We start from the raw sequence: 17,920 nt of genomic DNA on the forward strand, positions 1-17,920 counted from the left end.
CTGATAGGCAAACTGGTTGAAACTATAGGGAAGAACCAAATTATCACAAACCGAAGAACACGATTTGTAAAAGGAAGTCATGCCTCAGAAAGCTATTAGAATTTTGACGGGGTCAGCAAACGTGGTTACAGTGTACTAAGACTTTCAGAAAGCCTTTGGCAAGGTCCCTCACCAAAGGCTTTTAAGTACAGTAAGCTGTGTTGGGATAGGAGGGAAGGTCCCCTCATGGATCAGTAATTCGCTAAAAGACCAAAAATAAATAGTCCATTCTCAGAATGGAGAGAGGTAAATAGCATGATCCCCTAGGGATCTGTACTGGGACCAGTGCTGTTCAGCATATTCCTAAATGATCTGGAAAAAAAAAGTCTGCAAACTGTTCACCCCTATCTTGAGTGATTTTGTAAATTCAAAGCAGACTGCAAAGAGATCTCACTAGACTGGGTGAGTGGGCAACAAAATGGCAGATGAAATTCAGTGTTGATATGTGCATTACTTTGCATTTTGAAGAACACCATTTTGTATGGAGTTGTGATAACCGATAACTTAGATCCTCACTCAGGAAAGATCTGGAAGTCGTGAATAGTTCTCTGAAAACATCCACTCAATGTGCAGTGGCAATCAAAGCTAACCATGTTAGGAACCATTAGCAAGGGTTGTATAGATAAGGCAAATATCAATTAACTATATAAATCCATGGTACACTCAAACCTTTAATAGTGTGTGTAGTTTGGTACCCGCATCTCAAAAAAAGATATATTAGAACTGGAAAAAATACTGAGAAGAGCAACAAAAATTAAGGGTAAGGAACAGCTTCCATAGAGGAGAGATTAAAAACACTGACTTCAGCTTGGAAAAGAGACAACTAAGCAGGGATACGATAGCGGTCTATAAAATCGTGAACCATGTAGAAAAGTTGAGTAAAGAAGTTTTTCCCATAACAACCAGCAGTCACCCATAACATTTATAGGCAGCAAGTTGAAAACCTAGAGAAGTACTTCTTTACATACCACAGTCAACCTGTGGAACTCGTTGCCAGGGGATGTTGTATAGGTCAAAACTATAAAGCGATTCAAAAAAGAATTAGGTAAGTTCATGAGGGATAGGTCCTTAAATGGCCATTAGCCAAGCTGGTCAGGGATGCAACCTATGCTCTGGGCAGACTGAGCCTCTGACTTCCAGAAGCTAGGAGTGGACAAGAGGGGATGAATCCCTCTATTGCCTGTTCTGTTCATTCCTTCTGAAGCACCTGGCCAATCAGGGTACTGGGTTAGATGGACCATTGGTCTGACCTATTATGGCTGTTCTTAAGATTGCCAGCAAACCAAAAGAAATCCGTGTATTTGCACAGTTCTACTAATATAACACACTGATCTCCGTCTAAATTTTACTTGGAAGAAAATGAACAAAATAATAGTACCATCCACTAGTTTTCATTTATCTAATGTGGTTTAACAATTCCATAGGAACAAGAGATGAGAGGTCTTCAGAACTGGGCTAAACGTGTCCTTGAGCTTGAAGCTACAGTGTCTCTTCTGCAAGAAGAACTAGATGAGAGGAAAAAGCACTTGTATTCAGAAGAGCTTAAGGAGCAAAAACCCAAGAGAGGCTTGTTTACTAATCTAAAGTCTACAGTAGCAGTCACTTCTAAAACACCTGTTGGCAAAACCTTGGGGAAATCTGAAGACTCTCCAACTATGTCAAGAAAACAAGCTATTTTTGCACGTAAAGTAAAAGAATAACTCTAATCCTTGCTGCATTAACATGTCTGTATTGACAAGGCCCATCAGCTGTAATTTTGAACTGATGTTAACAGTTGGAATTTGGGTGGAGGAAAAAAGGCTAGTATAGATACAGCCTTACCATCAATGTAACTGGGAGGATAAGCTATTAATAGGAATGACAACTTTCCTTCTGTCAGTGTCTTCTTTAATAACTACAGAAGACATGTAAACGTAAACCTAAATTGGGATTCTTGTGTAACTGTTGGTGTGGAGATCTGCTGTGGAAATACAGCAGGTATGGATTTCCACATTGCAGGAAAATGGGTGCCTTGTGTCAAGGTTAGTGGTACATTCCTGTCTTTTACTTTCCTTGTTTCTTTTTACACTTACTTCCAACACTCAAAATGGCATTTGTGCTCGACCAAACAGCTTGTTCACTTTCACTGTTTCATTAGCTAGTAGATATTGTTTGTAGAGGAGCTGGCTTCCTCACAGTTAATCTTATGCTTGATTTGAATTGAACTAGTAATCTTATACTTGATGTCAGTTTACTGTGGAATTAAAATGAGTGATTTGGTACTAAGATTTCATTTAATGATAGTCAGATGATGGAATGGTAAGGAGCCACTGTTCATTTTAAATGCTTCTGTCATAATCATGATTGCCTTGGTTTGCTTGGTGTCCATTTGAAAATCCCTCATTGAATTGTGTATGCAGTAGACTTCTTAAAATGTACTTCTAATAAAGCTTGTTTTTTTTCAAGTCAATTACATATTAGATCATTTTAAGATTTGGTGTTAAACGGTGATTAGATCATCAGATAATTGATTTGTCCTGAGAGTCCCTGTGTCTTAACTTTTGTTTCTATTGAAGTATGATGCACTTGAAATCAAAGTTTAGGAGCAAGAGGGCCAGTACCTCATCTTAAAAGAAAACTTTGTCTAGAAATTTAGTGGGGCTGGGACTGCATGGTGATTATAACCAGAAATAGTTTTGTTTTAGCCAGATAATAGAATAACTACTTCAGAAATGTGTGCCAGTCACAAGGTTGTAGGAGTTGAGCAATTGCCTTTGCATGGTTTAATGGTGGCTGATTTTGTTGTGCTATACTGTCAGCATTACACAGCTATGTATAGGAACCCTTGAGTCAGGTAAGAGGTTTTTTGGCAAGTTCTCAGCTTTCAAGCAGTGCCACACAGAAAACTAGGTATGATCAAAGTGATATTTTGGTGTCAGTGGGGATGGTGGTGGATGTAAAAGTGTTGATTTGGGATTTAGCCATACCCCCTAACTATGGATGTATTATCTGAGTTGCTAAATTATGCAGCAGGTTGATTATGTAGGAATTAAGCAATACGTTACAGTTAAATCATGAAATGGGGTTTCAAGCAAGGGAAGTTGAATAGTTGGAGAGTTAGGTGAGTGGTGTGCATTCTTGTGGTCAGAGAAACCTGGGCTTGCAAAACCTAGCAGCCTGTATCTTTGGAGTACAAAGATTAGAGGTGGTGTTTATACAGCTCAAAAAACCCACCTCCTGACTGAGGCCATATTTACAGGGACTAGAGTGGCATAATCCTGTACTATAGAGGCTGCCTACAGTGAGTGTTTTATTTTTCATTGCTGTAAGAACTCTGTTCTCATGTAGCAGTAGCTAGGTAGAGAGGCATTCTTTTCTCAGTGTAGCTGCATCTACACTGGGGCTAGGTTGGCATAGCTATAGTGGTCAGGGGTGTGGATTTTTCACACCCCTGAACGCTGTAATTGTTGACCTGTGTTTTAAAGTGTAGACCAGACTGGAGTTAGAGGTTGTCACTAACATTGTGAAACACTAGATGGAGCAGCATTACTATTGCAACACTCAGATGATCATGTTCCTGTAATTCAAAGCCCTGGTCTCGAAATTTCCTCTTCCCTTTGTCAGTACCAAATACTCCTAACTGGTTAAGTGAGTGCTTCAGTCTGTTAAAACTCACGCTAATGTGTACTCAGGGACTTCATATATTCACTAGGAATTGGGATTTTCTGATCTAGGAAGCACGAGTTACTCTCCCGAAAAGCAATATCCAATGGGGTTATTTGTCCTATCAAAACAGGTATCCACTGATTTATAAATGGACTCATCACAACCATGGCAAATTCCAAAGAAACAGCCTTCTGGTAGCTTGAACGCCATCTGGATCAAGCTCTAGCTCAGTCCTTAAACTGAATATCCAGCCAGACCACCTTTATGTCCATCACTGGCACTCAAGAAAAGATCAGAAATGAGGATAATAAATGGAGGTTCTCATTTTAAATACTTTGGTTTATTACAGTAATCTGATAACATGAATAGGAACCTTGATAAACCCCAGTCATAGATTTCAGTTTAGATGTTCTCCCCCCCCTCCCCCCAACATTACATAAAATATGGCTTAAGTTAAACCAAACATGCTTCCATCTTTCACCTGCATTTCTCAATGCTGCACTAGCTCTGCAAACACATAATGAATTTGATCCAGTGTATGGCTCCTAGACTTTTTCTGCAACTAAGATGACTTAGCATTTCCCAATGCTAACTTAAATTTTGAAAATGTTCAGGCTTTCCTAAATGTTTCAGTACACAGTGGTGCCTAGTGGCACTGTAGAAGATTGAGGTTTTGGCAGCTATTTTGGAATTGACTACTGAGGTGGGTAGTTCAGAATTGTAGGATAAGAACCACTGAGCTGGATATTTCTGCTAAAATATTCAGCAGTGAAATGGCTGTCTTGAGATTTCTGAACTGCTCCTCCTGAGATGAATGGGTATAAGAGGCAAGATTAATTTAAGTGATGCTATACAAAACAAAAATAGTTCTTTTGGTTAACATCTGAACACTGACACGATCTGATCCTGCATTCCTTGTACACAGAAAACTGTCAGCCTGGCCTATAAAGTGGCTACTTACTGTAATTTGCAGGACAAACTACTATGGTACAAGTTTAAATTTAAAAAGTTTGTTTATTAAAATAAAAAAATCACCATACAGTAAAAATATTTACAGTCTGTGGTGGTTAATCTGCACATTGACTGACTTCCTTCATTCAGAAACCTGCTACGCTTTACTAAAAAAGAAAAGCAATGGATGTTTATACTGCTCCCTTTGTTTGGACTGCAGGTACACTAAAGCCTCACCAGTAGTTAGCCTCTTTTAAAGCTTCCGTGAGTACCCTTTATCATAAATGGTTTTGGTTGTAAGAACAGCCCAGACTTTTTTTATACAAAGGAGGACAAACAGGCAGTCACATTGTAACTGCGCTGGTTATGCTTTTTGATAACTAAAACATACTCAACTTGATAATTCACTTCATGACTGAGCATTGGTTTAAATACAGTTTTGTTAATACATCTGGATTCTAACAGAATATACATTAAGAACACCAACTATGTAATAAGTAAATCAGTCCATGTTTTTAACTGTTGGTTATGAATTAGTAGTAATTACGTAATGAAAAGCAGAACCAGGGTGCTAACACTCACTCCAGTGTAATTTCACTGATTACAGTATGCTTATAAGGTGTGGTGCATTTAAAAACATTCTTTTTGGCTAATCTTTAAAATTGCTTTCAGTTCAATTAATTGAAACATTAGGAATATATTACTGAATCACTCACTCTAAAATTCCTATTAAGATACTTATAGAAAACATTCTCATGGGTAATAGATGGATCACAGTGTTTCAGAATACTGAGGGCCAGATCCTGCTCCCTTCAAAATACAGGGGAGATTTGCCACTGACTTAAGATGGGAAAAAAATGAATTTTGAGCTGGTGGTTCCAGGCTTAAATTCAGTGCTCTATATGCAGAGCAAGAAAATATGTTGTCTTTTCTGACACATCTAGCACAATAATTACACCGTTTTATAATGCAATTTCACAATATCTCAGGTCTGATTCTTACCTTGATGCCTGTAAAAGACACTTTTTTCAAATCTTAACAGTGTAAATGCTTGAGCTGTGCATAAATGCCAAAGATAATTAAGTGTAAAAAAATTACCTTTAACCCTCTTAAAGGGGATGATTACATCCTAAATATTAATCTTGCAACAAGATACAGTTCTCCAGATAGTGATCTAAAATAACCAGAGGCTATACAAATACAAAGCATGATATCTTGCAAAAAGCTAATTTGGGAGCAGAAATTCTTTAACTTTTCCTTCATAAGTTCATATTTATCTTCAGCCTTCTTACATTTTCTTGTAAGGCATGCTATCATTTAGGGATTTCCCCAACTTCTTCTGTTTGCAGCTGCAAATGCTTTGTAAGTTTGTATTGGTGAGACTGTACTCTTTGTTTTCAAAGCTTGTTTTGTTTGGATGTTTGTTTAGGCAAATAAAAAGATATCTAAAGAGAACTCTAACTGTAAGCAGAGTGATCATTCAAATTAAATTAACCATAGAGGAACGGTTTATTTCTAGGCAGAATGATTCTTCCTGTGGAATTTCAGCCTCCAGTTTCAGAAGCCACAATCTGTTAGGATATCCAAAAACATGAAATAACTGGTCTGCCCAGTTTGTCCGAACAATAGTCTATGCCAACTAGAAAAGTTTTTGTTCTATGGCTGCTGTTGATACTGCCCTTCTGTTGCTGTGTAGAAATCATCTAGCACACTCTGTAAATAATCAAATGTTGGCCTCTCTTCTGCTTTATCTTTCCAGCATGTTTTCATAATATCATAAAGCTCCGCAGGACAGGTTTCCGTGCGTGGCATGCGGTACCCACGCTGAAGAGCAACCATCACATCAGCATTACTCATACCTAAAACAAAACAAATGATTTTTAGAAGCAGATTTTTGTGTCAATGATCAGAGCACCTTCTTTTGCTGTTACTCCACACCCCAAAAACTCATACTAAATTAATTAATCTAAATGGGGCAATGCAAGTTTTACTTTTTTTAATTAAAGCTAGCAAATAGATGCTGTGCATATACATAGTATGACAGTCTCTGCCTCAGAGCTTAAATATAAACTCACAGGCAAAAAACCTTTAATGTAGGGTTAAGGTTGTAGATAGTACTCTCTGTTCCTCATGCCTTGCCAGAACGGGAGTTAAATTCCAAAAATCCAAATGTTGGAAAACCAGGAAATAGAGGGTTCTGCCTCAAGGCCCTCTCTGTATTCACAACTTGTGCACTGTGACATGTCAGTCTCTGTAACTATTTTGAAAAGCTGTGTCATGCAATCTCTTTTACAAGGGAAGTACAGTATTCTACATAAGAGTTACATCCCTTGCCCCCCATGGCCATTGCTCCTTCCAGAAAGTGAAGGGAATACATATTTGTGTCCTCAGGCCTATATTTTCTCAAGCCTAGCTTTCGGCTTTGTAAATAGCTTAGAGTATCATAGTCTAGTTCAGTGTAAGCAGCCTTTCCACTGTCACAGGAGACTTTAGTCTTTTACCTGGATTATGTCCAGCCTGAAACCCCTAAGGCCTTCAAGAGGTACACCTCTTACCCACTGATAATACTGGAGACAGAATCCTGTGTTTAGATCACTCAATAATCTTCTGTACTGTCTTTGAGACACCTTTACTCCCTGCACCTAAAGGGGGGAGAGGCTCCTCTGCCTACAGCCTGATCTTCCATTGGGCCCATTGATGATACCAACACCAGCCTCTGTGCAGAGCTTCTCTTACCAGACTGGTAAAGTATCTCTTGGGTCCTGTGTATCAGAGGACTAGCTGTGTTAGTCTGGATCTGTAAAAGCGGCAAAGAGTCCTGTGGCACCTTATAGACTAACAGACGTTTTGGCGCATAAGCTTTTGTGGGTGAATACCCACTTCATCAGATGCATGTAGTGGAAATTTCCAGAGGCACGTATAAATATGCAAGCAGTCTGGTCTTAGCACCACCTTTGACCATGGGCTCAGTGAGAATCTCTTTAGCCCTAATCTGCGAGACAGTCCCTCACCCTGCACAACCTGGTATTGGTTAAATCTAAAGCCACCTTGAAGAACAAACTGGCCTAAAGTTCAGAAGCCTTGGTGCCACAGGTAGTAACCAGAGTGCCTACTCCTCACCTAGTACTGACACACCAATTCTGAAGCTGCCTTTCTTAGTACCTCATCACCAGACTAGATGTCTAATTGTGTAATAAGAACACATTTCCCCAGAGGAGGTGTTTCTTCTGTTTTACATTCTTTCTCTTCTGTACACCCAGACCCATGGGGCCTCCCAAACAGCACCACTGTAATTTCATCTCTGTACTTCTTCAGAACTGGATGCTCAATGCTGACAAACTTGGTCTCACTGGTTTGGATCCTAATGACACCTTCAACTTGGGTAGATTTCCACCCCCTAGTCAGGCTGCTAGGCACCCTGCTACATACTTTTTCCACTGCCTGTACCTGCTCCTCTGGTTCCAGTTTGAAATCACTTCAGGGTACCTTCAACTTCTTTGTACTTGGAGGCTACCTCACTCTACCTCAGGACACCAGACCTCTTCTCACCTCAAACCCACAACTCATGGAAAGAGATGCATGGCCGCCTTCAGTTACTTATGTAGCCTTACATATAGCAATGCTTGAAAACCCTTTTTGAAAGCTGCAAGACCAGCAACGACCTCAGTGCTAGCATTGGGGCCCCCCTTTGGCACAGATAGTCCCACTAGCCATCATGGGACCTCAGTCTTGCCCTAACAAAGTTACTGGACCCTTATGAGCCTCTGGCTTGAACTTTTCAAGCACATTAATCAAAATAACCTTCCTCCTAGCAATTACATCTGTTCTGAAGATGAGTGAATTTAGGGCTCGATGGCTACTGTACCTCTTTAGCATTATAAACCACCATACAAAAGTCTCTTCATGACTAAGGTAGTCTGATATCCACCTTTCTCAATCTGTGTTTTTTCTGGCAACCTTACTCAACTCCAGGGAACTTCATCTCCATGCCTTATAGGTGCTTGGTCTTTAGCTGCTTGGGATTCACAAGGAAGATTTAGGCTGCCAAGTAGGAGGGATTCTGTAGCCAAGTGTGGAGGGCACTTCCATGGGAAGCTCAAGTTCCAGGGCCCTTGTTTGTTTAAGTTATACACAGTGGCAAAGTATACCATAACCCACTGAATAGGGTACTCTTCAAATCCCTTCTCCGCTTCAAGCAGAGCATGCAGTTGAAACTGGGACTCCCATAACCTGGATGAGTGCTTTCATCATGGGTTAAAGATTATAAACAGGGCCCCCCTTCTTCTACTTTAAAGCATGCCTCCTAGATCATGGCCAAAGGCAAGAGACATGCTTAGCATGTGAATCCTGGTATTAACTTATGTCTAAGCCTAAGTGAGCTGTTTGTTTGGTGTCAAGACTCTGAAATATGTAGGTCTGGCTCCTCCAGTGACTTAACACTGGAAACTTAAGTGTGTACAGTGTTGCACAGCAGCTGGACAGTTTGTGAATGCCACTGGTGCCTAACTGGGGGACATAAGCCTCTAAGTTCCCCTTGTGACATCTGTCCGCTGCTCTTCTTAAATTATCATTTCTTCCCCTGTTTTACAAATAGTGAGACCCAACTGCCAAACAACTAATTGGAATAGGAAATGTTGAACGCTGTTAAGTCTTACCTAGCAAACTACTAGTCCCTGGTTTAAAGACTCAGGTTAGGAGAGCTGCTGTACCCTCCATAAGTCTCCCTAACCATTGTGGTTCAAGGCTCAGTATAGGAATCTGGTGCTACAAATTGGTATTTAGCTAAGAATTTCTTGCCTACTCTCCAGCTGCTCAAGTGGGAATGCAGAGAGGCTTTTAGAGCAGAAAAAGGTTACTAACTTGTAACTGTTCTTTGCATTCACATAAGCTGCCCACCTTCCCCTGTGCTTCAGCATAACAGCAGGAGGCTCAAGAGTGGGAGAAGGAGCTGAGGTGGGTAGGGGTGAACTCCCTTCTACCACACAGGACCATATCATCACAGGAGAACTCTGGTGGAGTTCTCTAATGGACATAGTTTTGGAATTTGATACCAGGGTATTATCCCACAAATATAAGTGACTCCTGCAGAGTACTGAATGATAAAATCTTTTTAAGGTGACACTTTGATATAACCTTAACCTCTGTGCATGAGGGAGATCACAGTACCTTATTCTTTTCTCCTCAGTGTCTACTGAACAAAGGCCTGTACTGCACAGAGCAGTTCACAGATTCTAAGCTCTGCAGTGCTGCTGGTACTCATCCACTCCTTGTGCTGCATACCCCAGGCCCCAGAACTTCCCTGTCATCTGAACTGGCTGAGTGGAAGTACTGAGTCAGAATTTGTCTGGGCTATAGTAAATGGTAGGTTGAGTTAGGGAGGGTGAGATACTTTTAGTCTCAGTTGCTATGTGTAAAGGGGCAGAATTAAGGTCACCGCAAAGCCTTATCTCCCCCTGTGGTTGGATTGACATTTTATTTTGGGAATTAAGCTACCCCAATCTGGAAGACCACAGGGTATGGCTGAACCCCTGCACTCAGAGCTCTCCTGTTGTGGAATGTCTCAAAGACAATGCTCTAGACTTCGCAGAACCACCCTCCGCTCCCTTAGGCTGACAGGGCACAAGGCTTAACTAAGTCTTGCATGTGGATTTCCCTTGGAATTTGAGAAAATGGAATTACTGAGGGGAGCATGACTGAGTGGACAGTGGACTTCTCAGTGACAGTAGACAAGAAGCTGGATATGAGTCAGCAGTGTGCCCTTGTTACCAAGAAGGCCAATGGCATTTTGGGATGTATAAGTAGGGGCATAGCGAGCAGATCGAGGGAGGTGATCATTCCCCTCTATTCGACATTGGTGAGACCTCATCTGGAGTACTGTGTCCAGTTTTGGGCCCCACACTTCAAGAAGGATGTGGATAAATTGGAGAGAGTCCAGCGAAGGGCAACAAAAATGATTAGGGGTCTGGAACACATGAGTTATGAGGAGAGGCTGAGGGAGCTGGGATTGTTTAGCCTGCAGAAGAGAAGAATGAGGGGGGATTTGATAGCTGCTTTCAACTACCTGAAAGGGGGTTCCAAAGAGGATGGCTCTAGACTGTTCTCAATGGTAGCAGATGACAGAACGAGGAGTAATGGTCTCAAGTTGCAGTGGGGGAGGTTTAGATTGGATATTAGGAAAAACTTTTTCACTAAGAGGGTGGTGAAACACTGGAATACGTTACCTAGGGAGGTGGTAGAATCTCCTTCCTTAGAGGTTTTTAAGGTCAGGCTTGACAAAGCCCTGGCTGGGATGATTTAACTGGGAATTGGTCCTGCTTTGAGCAGGGGGTTGGACTAGATGACCTTCTGGGGTCCCTTCCAACCCTGATATTCTATGAGTAAGAGGACTAGGTACTCCTCAGGGTCCCATAGTTAGCAACTGGAGGTACCAATAGATATGAAGGGGAGTCTGGCCATGCCTCTCCCTTACTGGCACAATCTTTTCTCCCACAAAGAGGTAGGGTAGGGGACAAGGGGAGCTCTGTACCCTTTCCCATCAGGGCACCAACCCTACTCACACTCAGATCCCCCATGTCTGTGTAGGGTGCAGTAGGTTTTGGGAAAGAGATTGCAGGGTTCTCTTTCTCCTCATATCTACTGCTCAGGAAGTGCAGAGATGTAATCTAAATGATCACATCAAGCACACCACTGGCTCCTAGGCATAGAGTGTCTCCAAAAAATATTCCCCTAGCTCTTTTAAGGGTCAGATCTGTGAATGCATGATTTCCCAAAATGATGGCATGCAGCATTTCCCTACTCTCAGCTCTCCTTTCTGGCTCAAGCTCCACCTGCCTGCCAGGCACCTATTTTTTTTTTTAAGGCTTTATGCATGGGGCATGGCACTACATATGTCCCTCAAGAAGCTGCCATTTGGGGGTGAGGAAAGTGACTTGCAGAGCTCGCTTTCCCCTTCACTCTACAACTCAGGAGAGTCATAGATCCAACCTAGGGAACTATGTTACACAAACACAAAATGGCTCCCCTACCCTGCAGCCTCCCCAAACATCCCGCTATGGCTCTTCCTGCTACTTTTCCAACTGCAGCCAACAGGGTGAGTGAGACTAAGGGCTCTCTCTAAGAACCTCAAAAGTCTCAATGCTAAACTTGCCCAAATTGTCTCCTGAACTGTAAGCAACCTGCAGTAAGCTCAAGAGCCAAAACTGGGGCCTTGAGGAATCTTGGACAAAGTTGCACAAGACTAGAACCAAGGGGCTGCTCAATTCCAAACTAATGGTTTAGCTAAAAAAACCCATCCTTCAGCCTACGCCTCTCAGCATTGAAGGTAGGGCTCTGAAAGTAGCCACCATCTAATTATATGGTTTTTGTGACTTGCCCACCATCACAGTGGAGGCTGGAACAGACCCTAGGTCTCACATCCTAGCCCATTCCTTTAATCACATGTCCAGCTCTTTCTATTGTCCCTGCCCCTTTCATTCCACACCGTTTCTATGCTAACAGTCTAGCATATGTGACTAGTTCATTTCACACATGTACTTCAAAAGGTAGTGCAGTACAGAGGCTGAGGCTTGGGACTGTCATATAAAAGGACCTGGATTCAAGTTCCAGCTCTGTTGTAAGTGCCTTTGTGTCACTCCTGCAGGTATGAAGAATGCCAGTAGCCTTCATCTCATGTAGAGGTAAGGAGAGTCCATAACGGTGGTGGGTAGACAGCTCCAGCTGATAGGAACCAAAGCAGCGACTACATTGGCACACTACAGAACCAAGCAAAACAGCCAAGTTTTTTATTAATGGATTTTTAGAGTGGTATCCTGGTACCAGATACTTCATGTTCCCTCTCTCCTTTGCACTCAAGCTGTGGGCACGTAAGGGCAGTTTTATAACAGACTATGTTGGGAGGAGACCTGTATATTGGGAACCTCTTGGGCAAACGACCCCAATATTGTGCCACACACTACTCCTACCCCTGCTGGGGCACAGTAAGTTTCAAGGCAATCTGCCTATGTATGGGGATTTTAGAGTACTTAGAAAAATCAGCTGTGAACAGAAAGTCTGCTGTGACCTGTAACTACTGAAGAGTTGCTAGACAACAGCTGAGAGAAAGGTAGTATTCTCATCAGAAGGGGAATTGAAGCAGAGTGCGATCAAATGCTTTGGCCAAAGTCACACACAAGCAATCTGTGATGAAACTGATAATTGAACCCAGATCTTCTGAGTGCCAGTCTGGCATCTTAACTACAAGATCATTCACTCTCTACCATGTGCTTCATTCAGAGCATAGGATAAAGAATAATTGCCTCTTCTTCTCCAAATACAAACAGTCTCTGTCATTCTCTCCATTATACAGCCTAGAGGGAAGTAAAGCAAGGGGGAAGCTGGATAAATCCAGAGAAGCTGGGAGAAGAGCTTTCAGGGAATGCTTCCATCTTCCCTCAAACTTACAGCTGCCCCTCTTTCCCTAAAACCCACAAAATAACCAAAGCCTGTTGTGAAAATTTTGACACCTGAGGAGGGCTTCCAGGAGCTGTAAACTAGTCCGATAGAGGAGAGAGAATGGCCACATGGAATGGGTACAAAATATATCGGAAGGACAGAACAGGTCGTGCGGTGGTGGGGGTTGGGGTAGGGGGTAGTGGCACTATATGTGAAAGAAAATGTAGAATCAAATGAAGTAAAAATCTTAAATGAATCCACATGTTCCATAGAATCTCTGTGGATAGTAAATCCATGCTCTAATAAGAATATAACAGTAGGGATCTATTATCGACCACCTGACCAGGACAGTGATAGTGACGATGAAATGCTAAGGGAGATTAGAGAGGCTATCAAAATAAAAATCTCAATAATAGTGGGGGATTTCAATTTTCCCCATATTGACTGGGTACATGTCACCTCAGGATGAAATGCAGACACAAAATTTCTCGATACTTTAAATGACTACTTCTTGGAGCAGCTGGCACAGGAACCCACAAGGGAAGAGGCAACTCTCAATCTAGTCCTGAGTGGAGCGCAGGATCTGGTCCAAGAGGACCAGACTATATGGACTATCTGGTCCATAACTATAACAGGACCGCTTGGAAATAGTGACCATAATATAACAACATTTAACATTTCTGTGGTGGGAAGAACACTTAAGCAGGCCAACACTGTGGCATTTAATTTCAGAAAGGGGAACTATGCAAAAATGAGGAGGTTAGTTAAACAAATTAAAAGGTACAATGACTAGAGTGAAATCTCTGCAAGCTGCATGGACACTTTTCAAAGACACCATAATAGAGGTGAAACTTAAACGTATACCCCAAATTAAAAAAAACACAGTGAAAGAACTAAAAAAGAGCCACCGTGGCTTAACAACCATGTTAAAGAAGCAGTGAGAGATAAAAAGGCATCTTTTAAAAAGTGGAAGTCAAATCCTAGTGAGGTAAACAGAAAGGAGCATAAACACTGCCAAATAAAATGTAATAAGAAAAGCCAAAAAGGAGTTTGAAGAATAGCTAGACAAAAACTCAAAAGGTAATAACAAAATGTTTTTTAAGTACACCAGAAGCAGGAAGCCTGCTAAACAACCAGTGGGGCCCCTGGACAATCGAGATACAAAAGGAGCACTTAAAGACGATAAAGTCATCGCAGAGAAACTAAATGAATTCTTTGCTTCAGTCTTCATGGCTGAGGATGTTAGGGAGATTCCCAAACCTGAGCCATCTTTTGTAGGTAACAAATCTGAGGAATTGTCACAGATTGAAGGGTCACTAGAGGTGGTTTTGGAATCAATTGAGAAACTTCACAGTAACAAGTCACTGGGACCAGATGGCATTCACCCAAGAGTTCTGAAAGAACTCAAATGTGAAATTGAGGAACTATTAACTATGGTTTGTAACCTGTCCTTTAAATCAGCTACTGTACCCAATGACTGGAAGATAGCTAATGTAACGCCTCTAGAGGTGATCCTGGCAATTACAGACCGATAAGTCTAACGTCAGTACCAGGCAAATTAGTCGAAACAATAGTAAAGAATAAAGTTGTCAGACACATAGAAGAACATAAATTGTTGCGCAAAAGTCAACATGGTTTCTGTAGAGGGAGATCATGTCTGACTAATCTATTAGAGTTCTTTGAGGGGGGATCAACAAACGTGGACAAGGGGGATCCAGTGGACATAGTGTACTTAGATTTCCAGAAAGCCTTTGACAAGGTCCCTCACCAAAGGCTCTTATGTAAATTAAGTTGTCATGGGATAAGAGGGAAGATCCTTTCATGGATTGAGAACTGGTTTAAAAGACAAGGAACAAAGGGTAGGAATAACTGGTAAATTTTCAGAATGGAGAGGGGTAACTAGTGGCGTTCCCCAAGGGTCAGTCCTAGGACCAATCCTATTCAACTTATTCATAAATGGTCTGGAGTGAGGTGGCAAAGTTTGCAGATGAGTGTACAGGGCCAGATTCAGATTACCAGTGCATTTCTGAAGTAATTGCATTAGAACCAATTGAGTTATTCTGGTGTAGCCGATCAGAATGCAGCCAATAAAAAGTTCCTTTTTTCGATCACCAAGAGGGGGAGTAGTTAACAGTGTGTCGGCAAATCATACCGTCAAATGGCAGATCTGAATGTGAATGAAGTGGATCTTTCCGAGGTGAACAAAGCTAAGCACATTTCAGAGATTAACACATTCATTAGGTGGAAGGGATAGCGTTACATTGTATTCAACAGTACATTTTGCCAGCTTATTTACGGACAGTAGTATTAGAAATAAAGGAAACCACTTGTTTGGTCTCTAAACTACAGGAAGAGCACTGCAGCAAAGCTGCTGGGGGCAACCAGACAGAACAAAGGAAATATGCTCAAATGAGAATATGGAGAGGAGTTTGATGCTTTATTTTGCTCACGGAGGACCAAATTATGCCTAGTTCTCTGTGGATGCATGGAAAACAGGGTCTGCTCTCTCCATGTGTCTGTGGGGTCCCTACGGTCTCAAAAAGGGGCAGAGAGGAGGTAAATCCATTTATCTCCATAAAGTGAGTCAACATACACTGGGAAAGCAGGACGTAGTGTCCTAAAAGATAGTGGAAGCTGTGCAGGCACTCTACAACTGCATTGGCAACTTTGTTTTTTATATTCAAAATGTCTATATAAATGACAGTTATAATATCCAGTACCTTATTGGATGAATAAGCCAGTGCTTTTTCCTTTTAAAAGAAACAGTCGTGGTTGTCCTCTCTTACAGGCCTGTAAGGTGAGTTCTTATATTTTTTAACATTTATATTTTAATTCCCTGCAAATAATTTCTTAAATATTAACACTGGAAATGGGCCTGAGTCGGAAAATTCAGACCCAGATCCAAACATTTCCAAATTTCAGAGATGTTTGGATCCAGGGTTTTGGTTTCAGTTCCAGCACAAAAATAGATCTCAGCTATGAAATCTGGATCTGGATCAGAACTCTTCATTTGGGCCCATGTTTAATATTTGCATTCAATTTTCCATATGGTGAAAAGCATTGAAATGGTCCAAGTTACAACAGTGCAAATGCACTTGCTTTTGAGACTATCAGTGAAATAGGATGTCGTCATAGGACAAGAGTCTCTTGCTGCTACACAAATGCAGAGCAAAGGTTAAGGCGCTTACGGAAAATACAAGTAGAGAGCAAGTCAATGAGACATTTATCTTCCCTGCAGAATGCTCCGATGCTCTATTACAATGACTTTATTTCTGTCAATTTAATAATGTTATCTGATGAGCGTCAGTGCACAAGAACAACAGTTGCTCACCAGGGGCTTCATCCTGCCGGGTGTTAAGCACTCTGGCTCTAATCCCAAAAAGCACATAAGTGTGTTCCTATTTTTAAGCAGTGAATCGTGCCATTGAATGGGAATGTTCATGTACTTAAGTGCTTTGCTAGATCAGGGCTAGAATGCTCAGCATTTTGCCAGATCAAGCCCTGCACCTTTACCGTTCTGCTACATTCTGAATGCATGGGGCAAATACGCCCATTTTGTGCTTCAGCCAATTTGTGAAAAGCCCACCTGTAAACATGATTTCTAGTTTTCAAGAGAATAATGGGGAGTTCTTTCTTTTAATCAACGTTTATTAATGACACATTTTAAGTACACATGCCAAGACACAACATGATGAGCACGTATACAAATGTGTATACTGAATAAATAATATTTCCCAGCTATACAGCTTGATCGGTTGTCATAGATTCTGGTATAAGTTAAAGATACAAAGGAGTAGCAGTGTCTCTCTAATTTTCCAAGACACTGTTATGGGTAGACTATTTCTTAATGAACAGTTTCACCAGAACCATATATTATTTAATTGAAATTCATCCTGAATGCACATCTCTTACACGGTTCATAATCTTATACAGGATGCTAACTTATGAGTCTGAGGCAGTGCTAACAAACATTAGCCGTTAAACTTGGCAGGATGCAGAACCAATTCCTTATGTTGAGCCCTCTTATTTTACTAACATCCAGTATTGGTGATTGTTAGGAGTAACTGATCACAGGTATGGAGGGAGAATCTAGATCTGAAAGGAGGTACGTGTAATAGAGAGCAGATGATGCCATTGAATGTATCCAATATTTGACATATTGTACGATCAGCTGGAAATTAGTTTCTCAACAACTGGTTCAAATTGTTTGCCTACAAAATCAGATATTTGCATTTTATATTTCAAAATAGTTTCTGTAACTATAAGTCCCACTAATCACTTCAAGATTATCAGGAAGTAAAATAGTCATTGAACTTAGAAACAGAGTTCACAAAAACTCAGTTTTCTTGACTGTAAATGCTTTCTGCCAAATTGTATGTTTATACTCCCTTCACACTGGTGTTAACCCCTTGTCAAATATAATTCAAACCATCTCACAGAGCTTTAAACTGACTGCATATAAGACCTTAGATTTAGTTAGCTAGTTTTCAACTATTAGTAAAAAAATGTTGTAAGGTATTCTTACTAGAGCTGATTATTTTTAGTTATTTATTTTATACTATTTATTATTTCTACTCTTGAGGGACTATCTTTGCCTGGCTACTAAATATTGGTAGGACAAAGTTAGGACGTACTTTTCTTCCTGGAGTGTTATAGCCTAGACTTGATCTAACCTGACTAATGTGCTAAGCTGTGTTTTCGCAGCTGTTTGCCGGTCCCACAGTTATTTTGGTTACATGCTGGCTCTTCATATCACATTTTCAATATAAACCAGGAGATTTAACTTTGTATTTTCAATTCTTCAAATGAAACAAAGATTATTATATATATATATATATATACACACACACACACA

General features: G+C 41.0%; 2 protein-coding genes across 4 annotated transcripts in view; one reads left to right on the plus strand and one right to left on the minus strand.

The window, feature by feature from the left end:
* Window positions 1–4,575, plus strand: part of LOC311516637 (kinesin-like protein KIF20A) — a 49,771-nt gene extending 45,196 nt beyond the window's left edge. For both annotated transcript variants that reach the window (XM_084620918.1, XM_084620919.1), the window contains one exon: window positions 1,464–4,575. In XM_084620918.1, coding sequence (XP_084477044.1) covers window positions 1,464–1,739 — 276 coding nt within the window. In that variant the 3' untranslated portion in view covers window positions 1,740–4,575. The remainder of the gene's footprint in view (window positions 1–1,463) is intronic.
* Window positions 4,576–4,678: 103 nt separating this feature from the next.
* Window positions 4,679–17,920, minus strand: part of LYN (LYN proto-oncogene, Src family tyrosine kinase) — a 94,604-nt gene continuing 81,362 nt past the window's right edge. For both annotated transcript variants that reach the window (XM_084620921.1, XM_084620920.1), the window contains exon 13: window positions 4,679–6,494. In XM_084620921.1, coding sequence (XP_084477047.1) covers window positions 6,292–6,494 — 203 coding nt within the window. In that variant the 3' untranslated portion in view covers window positions 4,679–6,291. The remainder of the gene's footprint in view (window positions 6,495–17,920) is intronic.

Source organism: Lepidochelys olivacea, assembly GCF_965140295.1.
Source record: "Lepidochelys olivacea isolate rLepOli2 genome assembly, chromosome: 2".
Taxonomy (NCBI): domain Eukaryota; kingdom Metazoa; phylum Chordata; order Testudines; family Cheloniidae; genus Lepidochelys; species Lepidochelys olivacea.